This window comes from Meriones unguiculatus, chromosome 1 (genome assembly GCF_030254825.1).
Source record: "Meriones unguiculatus strain TT.TT164.6M chromosome 1, Bangor_MerUng_6.1, whole genome shotgun sequence".
In the NCBI taxonomy this organism is placed as follows: domain Eukaryota; kingdom Metazoa; phylum Chordata; class Mammalia; order Rodentia; family Muridae; genus Meriones; species Meriones unguiculatus.
In genome coordinates, this window is record NC_083349.1 from 177,677,593 (window position 1) to 177,694,466 (window position 16,874).

At 45.0% G+C, this 16,874-nt stretch overlaps 1 protein-coding gene across 2 annotated transcripts in view; it reads right to left on the minus strand.

Annotated features, from left to right (window-relative positions):
* Positions 1-464: 464 nt before the first annotated feature.
* The window catches only part of Sorl1 (sortilin related receptor 1), a 169,536-nt gene continuing 153,126 nt past the window's right edge, over positions 465-16,874 (minus strand). Inside the window, exons 42-49 of one of the 2 annotated variants that reach the window (XR_009587498.1) lie at positions 14,959-15,078; positions 13,703-13,867; positions 11,815-11,989; positions 10,502-10,608; positions 8,118-8,310; positions 5,597-5,809; positions 2,430-4,405; positions 465-2,303 (exon numbers count right to left, since the gene is read on the minus strand). Coding sequence is in view for 1 of the 2 variants with exons in the window: in XM_060372084.1 (XP_060228067.1) it covers positions 4,338-4,405; positions 5,597-5,809; positions 8,118-8,310; positions 10,502-10,608; positions 11,815-11,989; positions 13,703-13,867; positions 14,959-15,078 (1,041 nt within the window). In the remaining variant the exon portion in view is untranslated. Of the gene's footprint in view, positions 4,406-5,596; positions 5,810-8,117; positions 8,311-10,501; positions 10,609-11,814; positions 11,990-13,702; positions 13,868-14,958; positions 15,079-16,874 lie in introns of both variants that reach the window. The other variant, XM_060372084.1, reaches the window with a different exon arrangement.

Sequence of the window (16,874 nt, forward strand, 5' to 3'; positions counted from 1 at the left end):
GCCTTAAGAGACAGATGCAATATTTCCCACTCTAGCTCACTGTGTATAAGACGTGTTCAGAGGCACACGTCATCTGTACTGCTGTGATTTCTCCTCTCAGATACAAAAATCACCTCATCAACGGATTGCCTCATACAGTGCTCAGGAAGGCACTTGAGCCAACACTCCTATGGAATAACTCTACTTCAAAAGAGACAGCGCCACTCCTCCCACCCAACTCACGCGTCAGCCAGCACGCAGACACTGCGTTCTTCAGGGATCCGCCATCTGAGACCAGCTTCTTAGTAACAAAATTTCCCCAGGGCTTAATGTTCTTTCCTCTGTGACATAAACACCCCTTTCAAAAAGACAAATCAGCTGGTGCTTGGAGACAGTGTTAGCCATCTTTATTGCACTCAAAAAAAAAAAAAAAAAAAAACCCAAAACAAAACAAACAAACAAAAAAACTTAACACTCACACAGTGGATATTTAAATAGGTGATGGCAGCGTTTTTATTTTTTTTTAACCCAGTTAAATTTTTATTCAGTGAAAAAAGTTGACACCAAGACAAAAAAATTATCTTAAAATTGTGCAACAATGTAGTAAAATCTTCAGCAGAAATCAGTGACTTGGAAACCCAGCAAGGCGATTGAAGTTATAAATACCTAATTTTACTTTGGAGAGAAACAAGTACACAGCGCTTCACTTTAAATAAGAGCAGGACAGGTCTTTAGTTTGCTGCAGATACTTCTGACTTTGCCTAAAGTGTTTAATAAGTCTTCACAAGAGTCTTTAAATGAGGAGTGACATGGAATATCTGAGGATAATGTTCCACTACGGCATTCATGCTCAGCCCGTTGCCATTATTACACATGAAACTAATACCATTCCTGGGTTGCCTATCACTCTGCTCTGGTGATCAAATTTATAATATGGCTGCTCAAAATGAGTGGGCAGAAATACATGCAACCGATCCTCCCTCAGCCACATTCGGTGGTGGGATTCTGTCTGAGAATGATTTCTCATCTATGTAGCCAACGGGGCGCATCTCTTACTACCTATTCCGCTTCTCAGTCTTGCATAGAAAGTAGTCTATATAAACTTAATGCTCTGGCTTTTATTACACAAAAGTTGTACCTGAAAGGCAGCACACACTCCGACTAAGGAAAACAGCATGGGAATGTCGAGATGCACTCCCAATACGAGGAAGCCTCTGCAGAGTTTAGAGTCGATTCTTACAGCTGCGATGGGGGGTGTTGTTCAATTTAGTTATGCCTGAGTCTCTCCTGAAAAGACCCCTCACCTCTCTGCTCACGTCTCGGGAACTCACCTTGGCCCTCTTCATCGGACAGAGAACTATGAGATGGGATTTGGAACCGGAGAAATAGTCTAACTAGCTGTGTTGGCCACAGGGTAATGTTTGAAGGTAAGGTGCGTGGGTGCTCATCTCTATGGAGCTCAACAAATCCCTGGCTTTTCTAACTGTCTTCTAGACACTTAGTGCCTTCTGAGGGGCCTGTTCTATACCTTGGAGAGTATGATTTACTCTAGCAGGCCTTCTGGAAAGGAGAAAACACGCCAGTGTGTGTCCCCTGCCAGCTTGCAATCATGCCTAGTGATACAATCAGAGGTGGAGCCTCAGGAGCCACGCCCCCCAAAGCCAGAGTGCCAGCCAGTAGCCCAACAGCAGGCTGAGCCCTCCAGCTTGCCAGGCACCATGCAGCGATGGAGCATCTCACTTGTCTGCTCAGATGTGGCCGCTCTCCAGAGTCCCTAGAGGGACTCTCCTCTGCCACTACATCCACACAGACCCATGCCCCACAAAAGGGTATTCACTATAGGAAGGAGAAAAATCAGTTCACACACAATCCACAGGAAACGAAGCACTGGTGTTCCAGGACATCCATTCCCTCTGAGGTGGGAACTTCCCAAGACCTCATATAGCTTCACTTTCCTTTCCTATTGTCACCCCAACCTCTGGACTCGGGCACATGACATGGAGACATCAAAACCTCCACAAAGCTAAGCAGAGGGCAACAGGAGTGCGTGCTTGAGAAGTCCATAAAAAATATACAATATACACATAGCTGCATCTATCTGGCTTGGTCTTCAGGACCTCAGCTCTTCTATTTATATAAAATACGCTAGCCTTAAATGGCTACATGTTTTCAAACAGCACAGTGCATCTTCTGAGGAGCAGGGGGTGGGGGTGGGGTCTGTACAGTACTATGGTTCAGCATCAGGAGGCCCTGGAGACTGGTCTTGACGCTTGGCAACAACTCATATTGACTGCCGGAGACATATGCTCTGTGAAAAGGCTTGCCTGAAAGAATAATAGAAAACAATGCCTCAGAGCCTTTTACACCAGCTCCTACAAATGCCACCAAAACTTGGCAGGAAAAGAAAAGGAGAAAATATACTTTCCTAGCGGTTCAATTCAATGGCTTACCTCCCACCAGACTGTTAATCTTTCAGCTACTTAAAGACTTTATTTAAGTGGAGATGGTAGAACTGGAGGAACATTGAGCAAAACTTCAAAGAAAGACAAGATAAAGCCGAAGAAATTCCAGTCTGGGGGAAAGATAGTGAGAAAGAGGATGAGAGAAAAGAGGAGAAAAATAAGTTGTAAGAAGACTCCTTATTCCTAGCATTTGATACTAGGAACTACAGCCACACAGGACGCTACGTATCTACAGGTCAAAACACTCATTCGTTAGACATGTATATCCTAAAAAATGTTGGCTCTTATTTTCCAAACAATCCTCAAGTAAACTGAGACTCTATTACCACCCAAGAATGATACTTTCAGTTAAAAGAAATCAAGCACTCATGAGGGTGGGGGTGGGGGGACATATTACATGGAAAGGAGGCAGATTCCATACAACTTGCATATAGAAAACATGTGTGCAGAGGCATAACTTTGGGATATTCGCAGAGCTTGCTGCTTTTTCCGCTGGGAGGAAATCCTCAGTGAGACTGTTCATACAGCACAAGTCACAACACACTGGACATCGGTGCCTACACGCCGGGCTGACGGGTGGGTTGAGTCCACAGAGGAGTCCACAGAACTTTCAAGTGGTCATGACATGAAATAACAGGGGTCGGGGGGTGAGAGGGTGGGAGCAGAGTTTAGACACGCATGGTGTTTCACAGAGAAGGCGAATGAACACATCTGCTGATGGAAAAGTCTCCATGTTTCGATCACCTCCATCCCCAGCAATGCCTACGACACTGTCTGTGGATGGGGGGAGGGGGGACACGGGCGAGGGAGGCAGAAGGAAAGAGGGAGGGTCCAGAGAAGGCACTGACCAAAATTCAAAACAACTGCATATATCAGTATGGACTTTTGAGGACAATTTAGTGGTTCAAACCCAATATACAATTTTACATTTGAGATTCTTTGGTGGTGAGTAAAGAACAAAAGGGAAACTCAAATTTAAAATGGAGGCATGGCAGACCACATTTGCAATGTATATCTATCATGGCACAGATCTAGACTTTTCTCCCACAACCACAGTAATTTTTTTTTTCAAGTGACAATGATCCCAGTGTATAAGAAAGCAGTGTTATCACTTGGCGGCTTCCAGAGGTACTCTTTGTACAGAGACATGCACAGTAATAGCCCACAGATTCCTAGAAGACAGGGGGCTGCCACTTGCAGGCCTGCCCAGGCTGCAGTGGAGTTGAAATGGACTCTAGCACTGACCCAGAATTCTTCTCTGCCAAAGACCTGCCATTGACACTCGAGCAAATAAAAACAGATTGCTCCTGCTCTCCCACCCCGACCCTGATGGGCAAGAGGCCCTTAACATATGGGGTTTCAGACAGCCACTAAAAGATGGCCTCATACAGAGTCCCAATAAATTAACAAAAACAACAGAACAAGAACCTTCCCCCACAAGACACCCACACACTTATGTAAACTAAATCCAAACAAGATGTAAAATCTGAGCAGTTTTCAAGGAGAATGTACTCCACCCATCACTCTCTCTTGAAGTTTTTATTAAATACATTTCTGTGTCTTAGAAAAATAAAAAGAATGGTCAATTGAGTGAACCAAAATGATCTCACAGACTCAAAAGCATGCCCAGCAAGCACAGCCCTGTAAGACGACATCAGTGTCAAATCAAAGCAATGTGGTCACTAAGATCAACCTGGTTTCAAGTTCACAGTTGATACTACAAAGTTTATTCATTCCTTTCTTTCCTTTTTTTTTTTTTTTTTTTGTGTGTGTGTGGTTTTGGCCCATATAAAAATAACATATTGCAACTCAAAGTGCATCTTTTAAAATAAACCATCAACTATCTTTATCAAATAAAATATTTACACCATTTGGTTTCTAATGAGAAAAGCTCCTTCATGCTATCACCATGGGGACATCGTCTGAGAATCCAGTTATCATAGGAGCGTCTTCATCGTCCTCTCCTGGAGATAAAACAGTCAGGCCTTGGTGAGTTCCTCCAGCATTGTAAATGCCCCACGCCACCACCCTGCCCACAAGCTTGTAACAACCCCACCTGAACCAACACTACGAACTAGACCCAAACCCCAAAGCGGCTTTCCTCTGCCATGCTCAGGTCATCCTCTCCCCGTCCTAAAATAAGTGACCACACTTATTTTAAATAATCATTTGAAGTAAAACCTGTAGAAAGGTGACTCTACCTCCTACAGCTATATGGAGTTGGCTTCTCCTACTTGAGGTACCTCCGCCCCCCTTTTTGAATCTGAACTGCTCTGAGGAAACAGAGATTGGGGAGGGGGCATAAGAATTTTGAGGGCAGCTTCCCAGTTTCTATGGCTGTCCATCTGAGGCTCCTGTTGATTGGCATTTACTGAATGGCATCCCAATAGGTACTGAATGGCATCCCAATAGGTCAACCGAAAGGAGCCACCCTAGTCATTCAAGGCACTCCAGGTGCTTGCTGATTAGCAAGGAAAAAACAAAACAAAACAAAACAGAGCTGGCAACAGAGTACAGGTGATCTCATATGATTGCTGGAGCAGAAAACACTGCTTGATGGACAGAAAAGCAGCAGCAACTGGTCTACAGGAGAAGCAAGCCCACAAACTCATGCCTGGCATCTTGGCGTTGGGGAAGCCTTTCCCACAGCCACTTTCTTACATGAACTGGCTCCTAGCTCTCTCCACTTCAGGCTGGCAGCGTGCAAAAACTTCTCATAGGGAATCTAAAGCTTTCCCTTCCCCTTGCTGTGAATCAGCCCCACAGAGTTAGCTGCCTACACAGGCTGCAATAGTCATAAAAAAAAAAAAAAAAAGGTGTGGCTGACTGCAGATGCCATACTTGTCTTGAAGGTCTCCAGAGGAAGGATTAGACCAGGGTCAGATGGGCACACTTGAGGATTTTAAAAAGGACTGGAGGGATATTCAAACCCAGAGCCTAGTACTCCCTGTTCAAAGGGCCCTTTTCCACATCTCCCCTGGCTGGGGCCAGAACAACACAACTAAAGGGAATGTAGTGTTTTGATTTAGAAACAAGAAAAAGCAAAGATCCCAGACACCTTGAGTGACCCCTGACCTGAAAGAGTAAGCTGAAAGTCTTCCCTGATCACATCTCCCAATTTATGGTGTTTGCCCCTGGCACCCCTGGCTACTTACCCAGGTCATCCCCAGAGGAGAAGATGGCAGAGCCCAGCCTGGAGCTGTAGTGGCTGTTGGCAAAAGCAGTGAAGCTGCTTTGTAGACGGCGGTGCTTGGTATAGAGGATGGCAAATCCAACACCCAGGCTCAGCAGGATCAGGAACAAGATAGGAACCACAACAGCCGCAACATCAGTAGACCTGGCAGCCTGGACCGCTGCTGTATCTCCACCTGAGGAGGCAACATCCTCTGCCAGTGACCCAGAAAAGGGATGGACTAGGCAGCTTCTCCATGCCCTGCCCACCCACCAAAATTAAAAGAGAGAGAGAGAGAGAGAGAGAGAGAGAGAGAGAGAGAGAGAGAGAGAGGAAGGAAGGAAGGAAGGAAGGAAGGAAGGAAGGAAGGAAGGAAGGAAGAAAGGAAGGAAGGAAGGAAGAAAGAAGACCAGGGTTTACAAGGGTTCCACAGCTTGCTTTTCTTGTGTGGCATGTTCCAGCACATGCGTGAAGCCTGATATTTCTCAAGTACTTGCCATGAGCCTGTACAACGTGGGCCTTGCACATGCAAATACAGTAATTACATTAGACTCCTAATCACTGCCTTGTTGGTTATTTAGATAATCTCTTGGAAGGGAGACCTTTGTTGGGGCATCAACGCTGATTTCATTAGCATTATTACTTAAGGCCGCTTGCTTGCCTTCCATAAGAGGATGTGAAATCAGACCACTAATTAACGAGATTGCAATTATTTCCCCCTACTTGGCACCAAAGTCACTCTGCACTGCAATTACCTGAAGCTCCGTTAAGTGATATAAACGAGATTCCTTTACTGCAACACTGACTCAACAGCTCATGAAGTTTTATGTTTTTTTCCCCCTCTTTCACTTAAGTAAAAAGAAGAAAAACAATGTTTCCATATACAGTTGACATTTTTAAAAGCTTGCTCCTAAGCCACTTTGCTGTCTGTAACCTGATAATTCTTCAATTCTACTCCTGTTGCAGTAGGGACCCAAGTTGTGAGTCAACTTTTCACATTATATATCTTGGGGCTAGCCTGAATTTAGGGCAGAAAAATGGAGCTTTGGAATCAGTTTTAGTAAAAGAAGCAGAATGGTCTTTCCTTGGGCATAGTCTCTGCAGAGCTTGAGGTTGCCCCTGGTATCGGGGGAGATGGCACAAGGAAGCTCCCTCTCAGAGAGAAAGCAGGGATTCAGGCAAACAGAGTACCCATCAAAATGAACCAGAGAACAGCCATTTCTTGTAGGCTTAATCTAGCAATTCAGTATGTACATCTCTATTTAAATTTCTTTCATTTTCCCACCAAGAAATCAGTATTTTCCAGCCTATCCCAATGGTGAGGTGGTAAATTAAAGAAATACCCCTGGGCAAAGCTCAGAGGAATGGCTGGACCTCTGAGATCGAAATCAGCTCCATTTCCTAAAAGCAGCTGTTGGGGCCCTCATGACAGGTTTTCCCAATGTGTATTTCACAGAGTAGTAACTGGTTTTTCCTAAAACCAGTGTTAAGGCAAAAGTATATTCCCAAGAGTTTTGTTGTTTGTTCTCTGCAGGACCTTCCTAGAGCCTTGACTATGCCATGACTCCCCGGAAAGGGAGGTAGAAGAAGAAAATGTCCATTCTCTAAGAGAATGTTTCTTCTGCAGAAGGCCCACCCCAGCCGCAGCCCAGGAAGCACTGTGAGGAAACACTTAACAGCAGCCCTGCCTAGTTCTTAGCTAGAAATAAAGGTAGCAAAGTCTGGTGGTAGGATACTTGTTGGAATCCTGGTCAAGCTAGCACAATGGAAGCAAACTTTTCCTTGGTAAAGGAGTAATGTGGCCCAATGCTGGTGTCTGTGTGTCCCAAAGATAGAGATCACAGGTCCTGACAGAAAGTGCCAGCTTACATCCTGGAATGAGCTAATGACATGGAGGATTACAGGTCTATTGGCATTTTAAAGGCTCCAAGAAGAGAACAACCGACAGATCTCTCATTCAGCTTGACTAGATTTACTCAATAGTGTGAAAGATCAAGACATATTTCCAGGTGTTTCTGTGAGGCTCTTTCACAGGTAGTGAAGGGGAAGACCCACCTTTGATGTAGGTGGCACTGTTCCCATGGGCTTGGGGCTTGGAGGAAATGGAGAGAAGTAAGCACTGGACATTTATTCTACTTCTGCTTCCTAGTTGCTAATGAGGCCTAAGCAGCTGCCTCAGACTCCTTCGGCCATGCCTTCTCCTCCATGGGGGACTAGACCTCCCCTGAACCACTAGCCAAATCCTTCCACTCTCAACCTGCTTCTTGTTATATATCTGGTCACAGTAACAAGAAAAAAAACAAAACAAAGTAACTAATAAACCAACTCAATGCAGTGCCTTGAAATCCCAGTACTTTCTGTACCAGTACCATGGCCGGTCAAGAAGTATTTATTAACTACATCAGTACCCAACTAAATGGGCACCTTAAATGGCTTTCTTTGGCACACAAGTGGCACTCGAATTGTCCCTCTCCTTCCTCAGAGCAGGACACACAGCAACTCACCTGAGCTCAGTTCATCATACAACAGCACGGCAGGCTCCCCACAGATCTGGCTGCCAAAGAGACATCGCGCTTGGACCGTGAAAGTGTAATTATGACCCATCTTCAGGTTAGACACTTTAAAGAAGTTATCAGTGGTGTTCCCGAGGTAAGCGGTGAGATTCAGAGCACTGTCAAACACGTGTATCTCGTAGCCCTGTAAACAAGCACACACCGGACCATTCAGAGATTTGAATAAGGGGCCTGATGTTCCCATTACTAGCTCCAGTCACAGGTGAGTTCTTGCTGTGGGCTACGGATGCTAACATACTTTATGTTTCTTGCTGGTTCTTTTGATGATGTGATTGTGATAATGTGTCCTCAGAAAACAGGCCTTTCCCTGCTTATAACATGCAGTAGGGGAAGTTGCAAGGTACGGCTGCAGGAGAACCATTTCAACCACCACATACTTAAAGTTCCAGGTGGCACTTTGCTGCTTGTGTCCAGCAAAACCAATGCCTGGAAGAACCGGAGCATTTTGGTAATACTTTGCAGTAAGGGGTTTGACTAGTGACACCTCCTGGTGGCAGCAGGTGCAGGCAAGACTGGAAAACATGCCATCAGAAAAGGAAACCCCATGCCGCCCTAGAACAGCGTGTTGGAAGACCACCGCCATTCACTTCCTGTCTCCTTGCTTTCTAGGTCTTTCTAGGCTGATCCCAGGGTCAGACAGCCTGATACCGACATAGAAGCACTTCAGCAGATTGATGGCTCTATCCACAGGAGGACAGTATGGAATAACCTCTTCCTTCATTGCCTCAAGAAATCCCTGACTGTTGGGCTAGGAAAGTGACAGGCCAGAGCCAAGTTGTCAGCTAGGACCAAGGTGGTGGGCAGCTTCCCTGCTGCCTTCCAAACATTCCAGCGTCAAGGTCTGTGCACAGCGAAGTCCACCACATTTTCAGTCTCTTGGTTGATACTCCACTGACCTATCTCTAATGCTGAGCCAGGAGGAGAGGGGGTCACACACATATGTCAGCACCCTCCACTAGAAATAGAACCCTGGTCTGTGTTCTAAAGATAAAGCTGGGCTTCTGCTGCCTAGATAGGCTCTTTGGCAACTGCCTGCCAAACTGGGCTTCCTAACACCTACCTGGCATCCCGCCCTCACACTCCTTCTCCCAAGCCAGGAATGACTATCTACCATCTGGTATAAATCCAGTGTGGAACAGTGGCAAATTTTGTAACAATGAAAAATGAGACAATATACACAAGCATCAATTACCTCTACTCTCCTTCCACAGTCCTGTGTTAGGCATTTATGTTTCCTCTTTCTATCATGACGTAGAGTATGTAACATTTTAATGCATTGCTTTCTCACAGTAGCAATCTTAGAATAACCACATCCGGGAATGTGAACATTTTAGCGTTTTGATGAGGATTATCAAAGAGACTTCCAGAACTCTGAACCAATATATCTTTGCAGAGTGCCGTTCTCCAACTGTTTCTCACACTGGCACTACTTCCCCAAAGTTCTTCGCATGCTTGATGTCTTTGTCATTAGCTTGCTAGGGAACTTTCTTTTCCTGTTCACCCTACTGGGATACTTTACTGTTCAGTACCTTTTTCAAAACTGGAGTATTTTCTGGGTGGATTTGATATTCTTGTGGGCATTTACCATAGAGATATCAGAGCCAGTGAGGACTTTCAATGTGTACCTGAGCGTGGCTCTCACATTATACTGTGTTAAACCCTTGGGCTCTTTGCTCCACTGTTCCCTCAGGTGACACAGCTGTATCATCATAGTGCTACTCTCCTCATACTTTCTTTCAAGGGGACCAGGCCGGCTCCACTCAATAATGAGGCCACCCTCGTGGGCAAAACTCTTGGCTTTCACTCCTCTTTCCTTCCCATGGTGGACAGCGTACTGGCCTGACAATGACAAAATATATTTTCATAAGCCAAAAAAATATCTTCATGTACTTCTTGCTCCTTCTTATTATTCGGAGGAGACAATGACAAGGGGTTAGGTTGAGAGAGTGGCTCAGCTTCCTGGTGCTACAACCACAGCCTAACAGCCAAAGGGACAAGGAAAGGCCGAGCTTTTGGTTCCAATCCTAAGCACAATCCGCTTAAGGAAGCATCATGAGCATGAGTTTCCCACCTATTTCTTTCTTCTGAGGACAAATATGTGGCTGTCAAATGCTGGGTGCAGGGGTCCTTGAGCTTAGTGGGCAGCATAAGCACTTTATTAATCAGCAAATGGTCCTTTCATTCTCATATTCACCCTTGTCTGATGCTCACCATCTTTCTTCACCCTGTCTGCCAGCCAGCTGTTAATGAACTCATCTCTAAAACACAGTTGCAGCCAGAGGTCCAAAGGCATTGAGGATGTACAAGGAACTTACCCTGGTTTCATTGAACTGTTTTTCCTTCAAAGCTAGGCTTTTCCAAAAGAGAAGAACATGGTCATTTTCTGTTATGAGTTTTAAGGCATCAGGTGCTGACAAAGAAACTGAAAATGAAAAATTGAAAAACTTAAAATTAGTAGACATATGCCAAAACCTTTGTTTCCTTATCTAGAAAAAGAGGATGGACAATGTCCCCAGCATCCAAAGGCTGGGATACTGGAGAAACACAACATGGATACTGCTCAGTATGGTACCTATTGTCATTGTTACTAGGCCTTCAACCATGAGATCTGGACAGTATCTAAAATTATAGGCCCCAGGGACTCAAGGCAGACAAAAATAGACAGCAGGCAGGCAACAAGGAACAAGGAGGGAGAACAATGCTCTGAGGAGGACATGGAGAATGGCCCAGGTCCACCACAGGCATCAACAGCCCACCTGGGCCTGGACCTACATGACTGCAACTACTGATACAGTTTGCTATCTAGGCAGCCGGGTTCATGACTCACTCACCAGACAGGAACCTAAGCGACTTTCTAGCCCACAACCTCCTTACTGGTCTCCCTCCATTCTATAAGACTGGTCAGTCAGAAGGCCACTGTAACACAGTCCAGGTCCTCAGCTGCAGTGCTTGGCCCCTAGGGAAATACTGCTGAGTTTCTTAACTTTCTTGAACACGTCTCTTGTAAGACCCACTAAGGGACGGAAGTGTGAAAAAGACTCAGAGAGCTTGGATTTAGCTCAGTGGTAAAGTGCTTGCCTAGCATTCAAGATACTCTGAGTTCAAGTACTCAAATTAGTATATGTATATATGTATGTTCTCTTAACTTTTTATATTCTCAAAGTCTTTCATAAATATATATTAAATATTTTTAAATTATATATAATATATAAATATGTATACTATATATAAATATGTATTCTTGTAGTCTTTTATAAATATATATTATATTTATTTATTATATATAGTATATAAGTATATACTATATGTAAATATATATTTTCAGTCTTTTACAAATACATATTATATATTTAATACATAGTATATAAATATATACTATATATAAATATATATGTAAATATACCTACAGATATTTATACATATTTATGAAAGACCTTGAGAATACAGAAAATAAGAGTCTTTCTCAGCCCATGGTCCCTTCACCACAGCCCAGGAAAACCCGCAACCCTGTTTGGGTCTACTATGGTATGGACAGGGGAGGACAGTGCTTGTATGTCCTAAGATGCTATGGCTGTCCTCTGTGCCAAGGCTGCAGTGATGTAGCCGCTTACTGTGCAGCAAGGCTTACCTGTGGTGAGTTTTATGCTGGAATCCTTGCTCATGTTCCCCAGCTGGACAACGATATGGTATTTTCCTCCAGGTTCCAGCTTGTTAAGGCTGTATTCCACAGTACTGTTGCGGGATCTGACTTTGTAGCTCCTTTCCGTCTTTCTTATCAGATCTTTCACTGCAATTGCATAGAACTAAGACAGACAGAGGGAGGCTCTGAGTTGCAGTCAGAAGCAAGGCCTTTTACTTTATATCAACTACTGATTATTGGCAATACCTTGCACGATGTAAATGCCATTGTTTTAGTCACTGTCCTATCGCTGTGAAGAGATACCATGTCCAAGGCCACTCTTATAAAGGAAAAGATTTAACTGGAGGTTTGCTTACAGTTTTGGAGGTTAGTCCATTATCAGCATGGTGGGGAGCATGGCTGTACATATGGTTCTGGAACATTAGCTAAGAGCTTTAATCCTGATTTGAAGGGGGGAAAGGAGGGAGGCAAGGAGAGAGAGAGAGAAAAAAAAAGCCTTCCCTGTTGTGGGCTTTTGAAACCTGTGGTGACATAGTTCCTTCAATAAGGCCACACCTCCTCCTAATCCTTTCAAATACTTCCACTCCATGGCGACTGAGCAGTCAAATATATGAGCCTATGGGGGGGCATATATTCTCATTCAAATAGCCACAGCCATGAAACAGTTGACTTACCACCTTGTTCAGTGAATAATAACAAGAGACAATGTCTATGTGTGCTCTGTACAGACACAACCTTTTCTCATATACTTCCAATGTGCAGTTGGTTGACTAAATGGAACCCAGGCATGGGGCTGGCTATTCTGAGCCTCAAAGTCCGACTTAATGTCCTTTGGAAAGTCTCTGGGGAGCCAGGGTCCATCTTATAACAAGTATGCACTTGCAGAGCTACATGCACAAGTATCAGCTACATAAGGGGTGGGCAGGGAAAGGGAAGACAAAAGGGAAAGAAGAAAGGAGAAAGGAAGATAAACAAAAGAAAAGGGGAAGTAGGACTGTAGAAAAGGAAGGAGAGGAAATTGAAAATCGGGGAGGAAGCCAAAATGTGTACACAATACACACTCATTGTGGCATGAGCAGTGAAAGATGTACTGCGGCATTGGCAGGGAAAGCCATGGTTAGAGTGGCATTAGCCGGGAAAGCCACGTTTACGGTGGCATTAGCAGCGAGGCATCTGTCTCTTCACCACGACAACAGTTCCTGAATACTGTCAGAAGGAAGACCATGGATGAAGATAGATGTTAAACCCTAGCTTTTTGTATGTTAGAGCCACACCTGTTCTCTCTCAGGCTACTTTTCATATGGTGAGTGTAGAGGGAAGGACACACGTAAGACACACAGGAAACTCGATCACAAGAAGAATATGAGAATCAGCAGCCAAGAGGGAACCACACTGCTGGGGTGTAGGGGACGAGGGACAGAGAAGTCCAGAGTAAGGAAGAGTGCGCATATTTCTAGGATCCATGTCCTGTCCTCCTCCTCCTCCTTCTTCCTCTTTTTCTTTTTAAAGCAAGGCATACCAAACTTTCTGAGAAAGTCTAGACAGTGGGTGTTTTAGGCTTAGCAGGACTTAGGGTCTCACCCACAAATAATCTATTGTTAGCGGCACAAAAACAGATACAGGCCATAAGTAAGAAGTGGGTGTGGCTTGGTTCCAATTAAACATTACTTTATAAAAAATATTTCATAGGCTGGATTTGGCCTGCAGGCCTTCCTGTGCTGAGCTCTGGTTAACGAAGGGGATGTGGATAGCTGAGGAAGGACAAAGAAATACGGTGGCAGGGAATAATGGAGGAGGGCCAACTCAGAAGATCTGTCTTTGACCACACAGAAATGGGGATAAAGCCTACTGACCTTATCCCAACCCACTGACTCACCAAGTCCTGGTCAGGAGAGTCGTAGGGCGATTCCCACTTGATGACTGCTGAGGTTTTGCCTATCTGAACTGCGTGTAGGTGACGAGGTGGGAGCCGACTGTCTGGGATCATCTTCACTACAACGTAGTCGGAAGACGGCCCTTGGTAAGGGACCAACACCCGGACCTAGGGCCCAAGCACACACAGGAACAACAATGCCATGTGGGTTCATAACAAACCTGTTAAACTGCTTTTCAATAAGCTAACGACACATGATCACAATTAAAATTCAATTAGCACAAAATAATATCAAATAGTACCCTGCCTACAAATGCTCTAGACAAACGTAAGCATAGATACCACAACACACACACACATACACACACACGGGTATGTGCAGCCTATCTTAAAAAACCTTTTTCATACAACTATGCTTTCCCTTCTAAAAATTAATGATACAGATTCGGATATTTTTCCATACGGGTACATTCATCACCACCTTCTTTTGGACAGGTGTTCCATAGTCTACTCCACAGGTAGGCCATAATTTATTTTGCCAGTCTTTTCCTGAAAGATTTAGGTTGTATCTAATCATTTGTTCTCACAAGTAACACTGGCCAACGTATTAGCTATATTTTTCCAGTTAAGCTTACACAAGCCAGAGTCATCTGGAAAGAGGGGACCTCAGTTGAGAAGTTGCCTCCATCGTTTAGCCTGTGGGAAAGTCTGTGGGTCATTTTCTTGATGGATAATTGATGGGGTAAGGCCCAGCCCACTGCAGGCAGCGGGTTATATAAGAAAGCAGTCTAAGCAAGCCTCAAGAGGCAAACAGCAAGAGGCCTCTGCCTCAGCTCCTGCCTCTAGTTCCTGCCCTGACTTCCCTCAGCAATGGACTCTAACTTGTAAGATGAGGTGCTTTTGGTCTTCTGCAAGGTGCTTTTGGTCATAGTGTCCATCTCAGCAGTAGAAAGCAAAGCAGGGCAACCCACATACATTTCTCCACATCTTCCCATAGGTACTTGGAACACTACAGATGCTAGATTTCTAGGAGTGGACTCTGATGAAGGCATGTTATTTATCTGAATGAGTGACTCATTTGCCAAGAGACAAATGTACCACCACCAAGCTCCATTTAGAAAACTGGCTTTGGGAACTTACAAAGAAGATGAATCCAGGTACCTTGGCCCCCCATCCTAGGGCTGAACTCAGTAGGGCTAAGGCTTAAAAAGTCTCCTTTAAATACCGGAACTCATGCTTCCCTGGTACAGAAAACTTACCAGAAACAAATACTGCTCATCCTTGCTGACAATGACTGTCTTGTTGTGGAGTGACGTGGTTAAGCTCCTAGGGTTTCGGTAGAGGTCAAGGAAGGACGTGGCGTAGAAAATGCCATAAACCTAGTAAAGGCAGAGAAGGGAAAAGGCCACCAGCTAGTGACTCAGTGCCCTCGTGTTTTAAAATTGCTAACTTAAGACCTTGGAAATATTTCTTTTGCACCCAGGAAAAAAAAACTTCCTTTAACCTTTATTATGTTAACCAAGCTTAGGAACAAGCATGGCGCTGTGTGCCTCCAAAAGTGAGCATGAAGCAAACCCTCTTCACACAGAGCTTTTTCTTGAGGAGGGATGGCCAGGGAAGGAAGAAAGGGCTGATTCATCCATGAGAGCAAATGAGAAGTGCTGGATGCCATTCCAAGGACTGTATGAAGTGTCAGAGCAAAGAGGGGCTTACCAAGGAAAGGCGATGTTATACAATTGAAGAGCAGGGACAGGGGAGCTGACTGGCTACCCTGAGGGGAGAGGAACTATGGGAGTTGTCAAGTGAGTGTGGGAATCTCAGCAGCATGTGGATCGAACACAGGAGGACAGATGCAGCCAACTTCCCTGACATTCCTGCTTCCTTTTAGTGGAACTCTGGAGGGAAGAAGTCTGTTCTCCTTATCACCCTGGAAGCTGTAAGAGCCAGTAACGAGGTATCAGCCAATGAGCTGTAAGCAGAAGTACCCTGTAGGATGGTCCAGAAGGCTCTTCTAATGGAAGGACAGTCCATCTTCCCACCCTCCTGCTGCCTAGAGTATAGACAATTGACTGTGGCTCCAGAAGGCTGGCCCATGAGGACCATGAAGATGCACACCATTGGCTGGAGATGGCAAGGCTTGTGTCCCCTCCAGGGTGAGAGTGTATTGCTACCATAGAGGCCCTGAACTTCATTTGACCAACAGTATGCTTAAAGGACATTCTATGAATCCATGTAGGAAGCTGAGGGAAACTCAAAGTAGGAAAGTGGGAACTGGACTAAGTGTACAGCAAAAAAAAAAAAAAAAGACTATATGTCTGCAGCTGCCCTGGGCACAGAAGGAAGACTGACAGAGGATGTCTGACCCAGACAACAGTGCCACTTCCTGTAACTCTCCTCAGTGGCTGAAGGTTTGGAGAAGAGGGAGTTTAGACCGTGAAAGAGGAAAGGTGGCCTTCCAGGGAACCAGTTACCTGGGAGGAGCCTGGAAGAGAGGAATTGAGGTTGGAAAGCAAATGCACATGGGATAGCAAAAAATGAACAAGTGAGCCATACATCTTAAATGGGGGGCTGTGGTCCCTGTTGGGGACCGGTGCTCAGGAGTAGGATGACCTCATTATAATAGGGCCTGTAATACATAAGGTGGAATGAGTAGTATGGAAAAGTGTCCCCAGAGCCGTGGGAGTTGGGAGAAGATGACCATGAGCACTGCCGTGGAGAGCTGGGAACAGGAACAGCCACCTACAGTGGGCCTCATTTGACTCCTCACCTGTGAAAGGTGGCTGTATGTGACCAGTGAATGCATGAGCCTGGGCATGGCACAGGCAAGGTGACTTTTCTGAACCTGCGCGTAAAGAGAGGCTCTACGCTACAGTTTGCTTACTCGGAGGGCTGTTCAGTGGGACAAGAGGGCTGGCACCAAGTTGAGCCTCTTAATAGAGAATAATGTCTACTTATGGGTAGACTCTCCTTCAAGGTAAAAGGGAGTGCTGAGGAGGGCTCAGGCTTTTGTCACCTTGTGGGCCATGCAAAAGAGCAGAAGCTATTAAATTAAAAGATTTGACCAAGCCTACCATCCAGGATGAGTTCCTTGGCAAATGAATACAGCACTGACAATACATGACAAACATCAGGGAGCTATCTCTGAGGCCAGCAGAGTGAGGTCAGAGATGTGGGG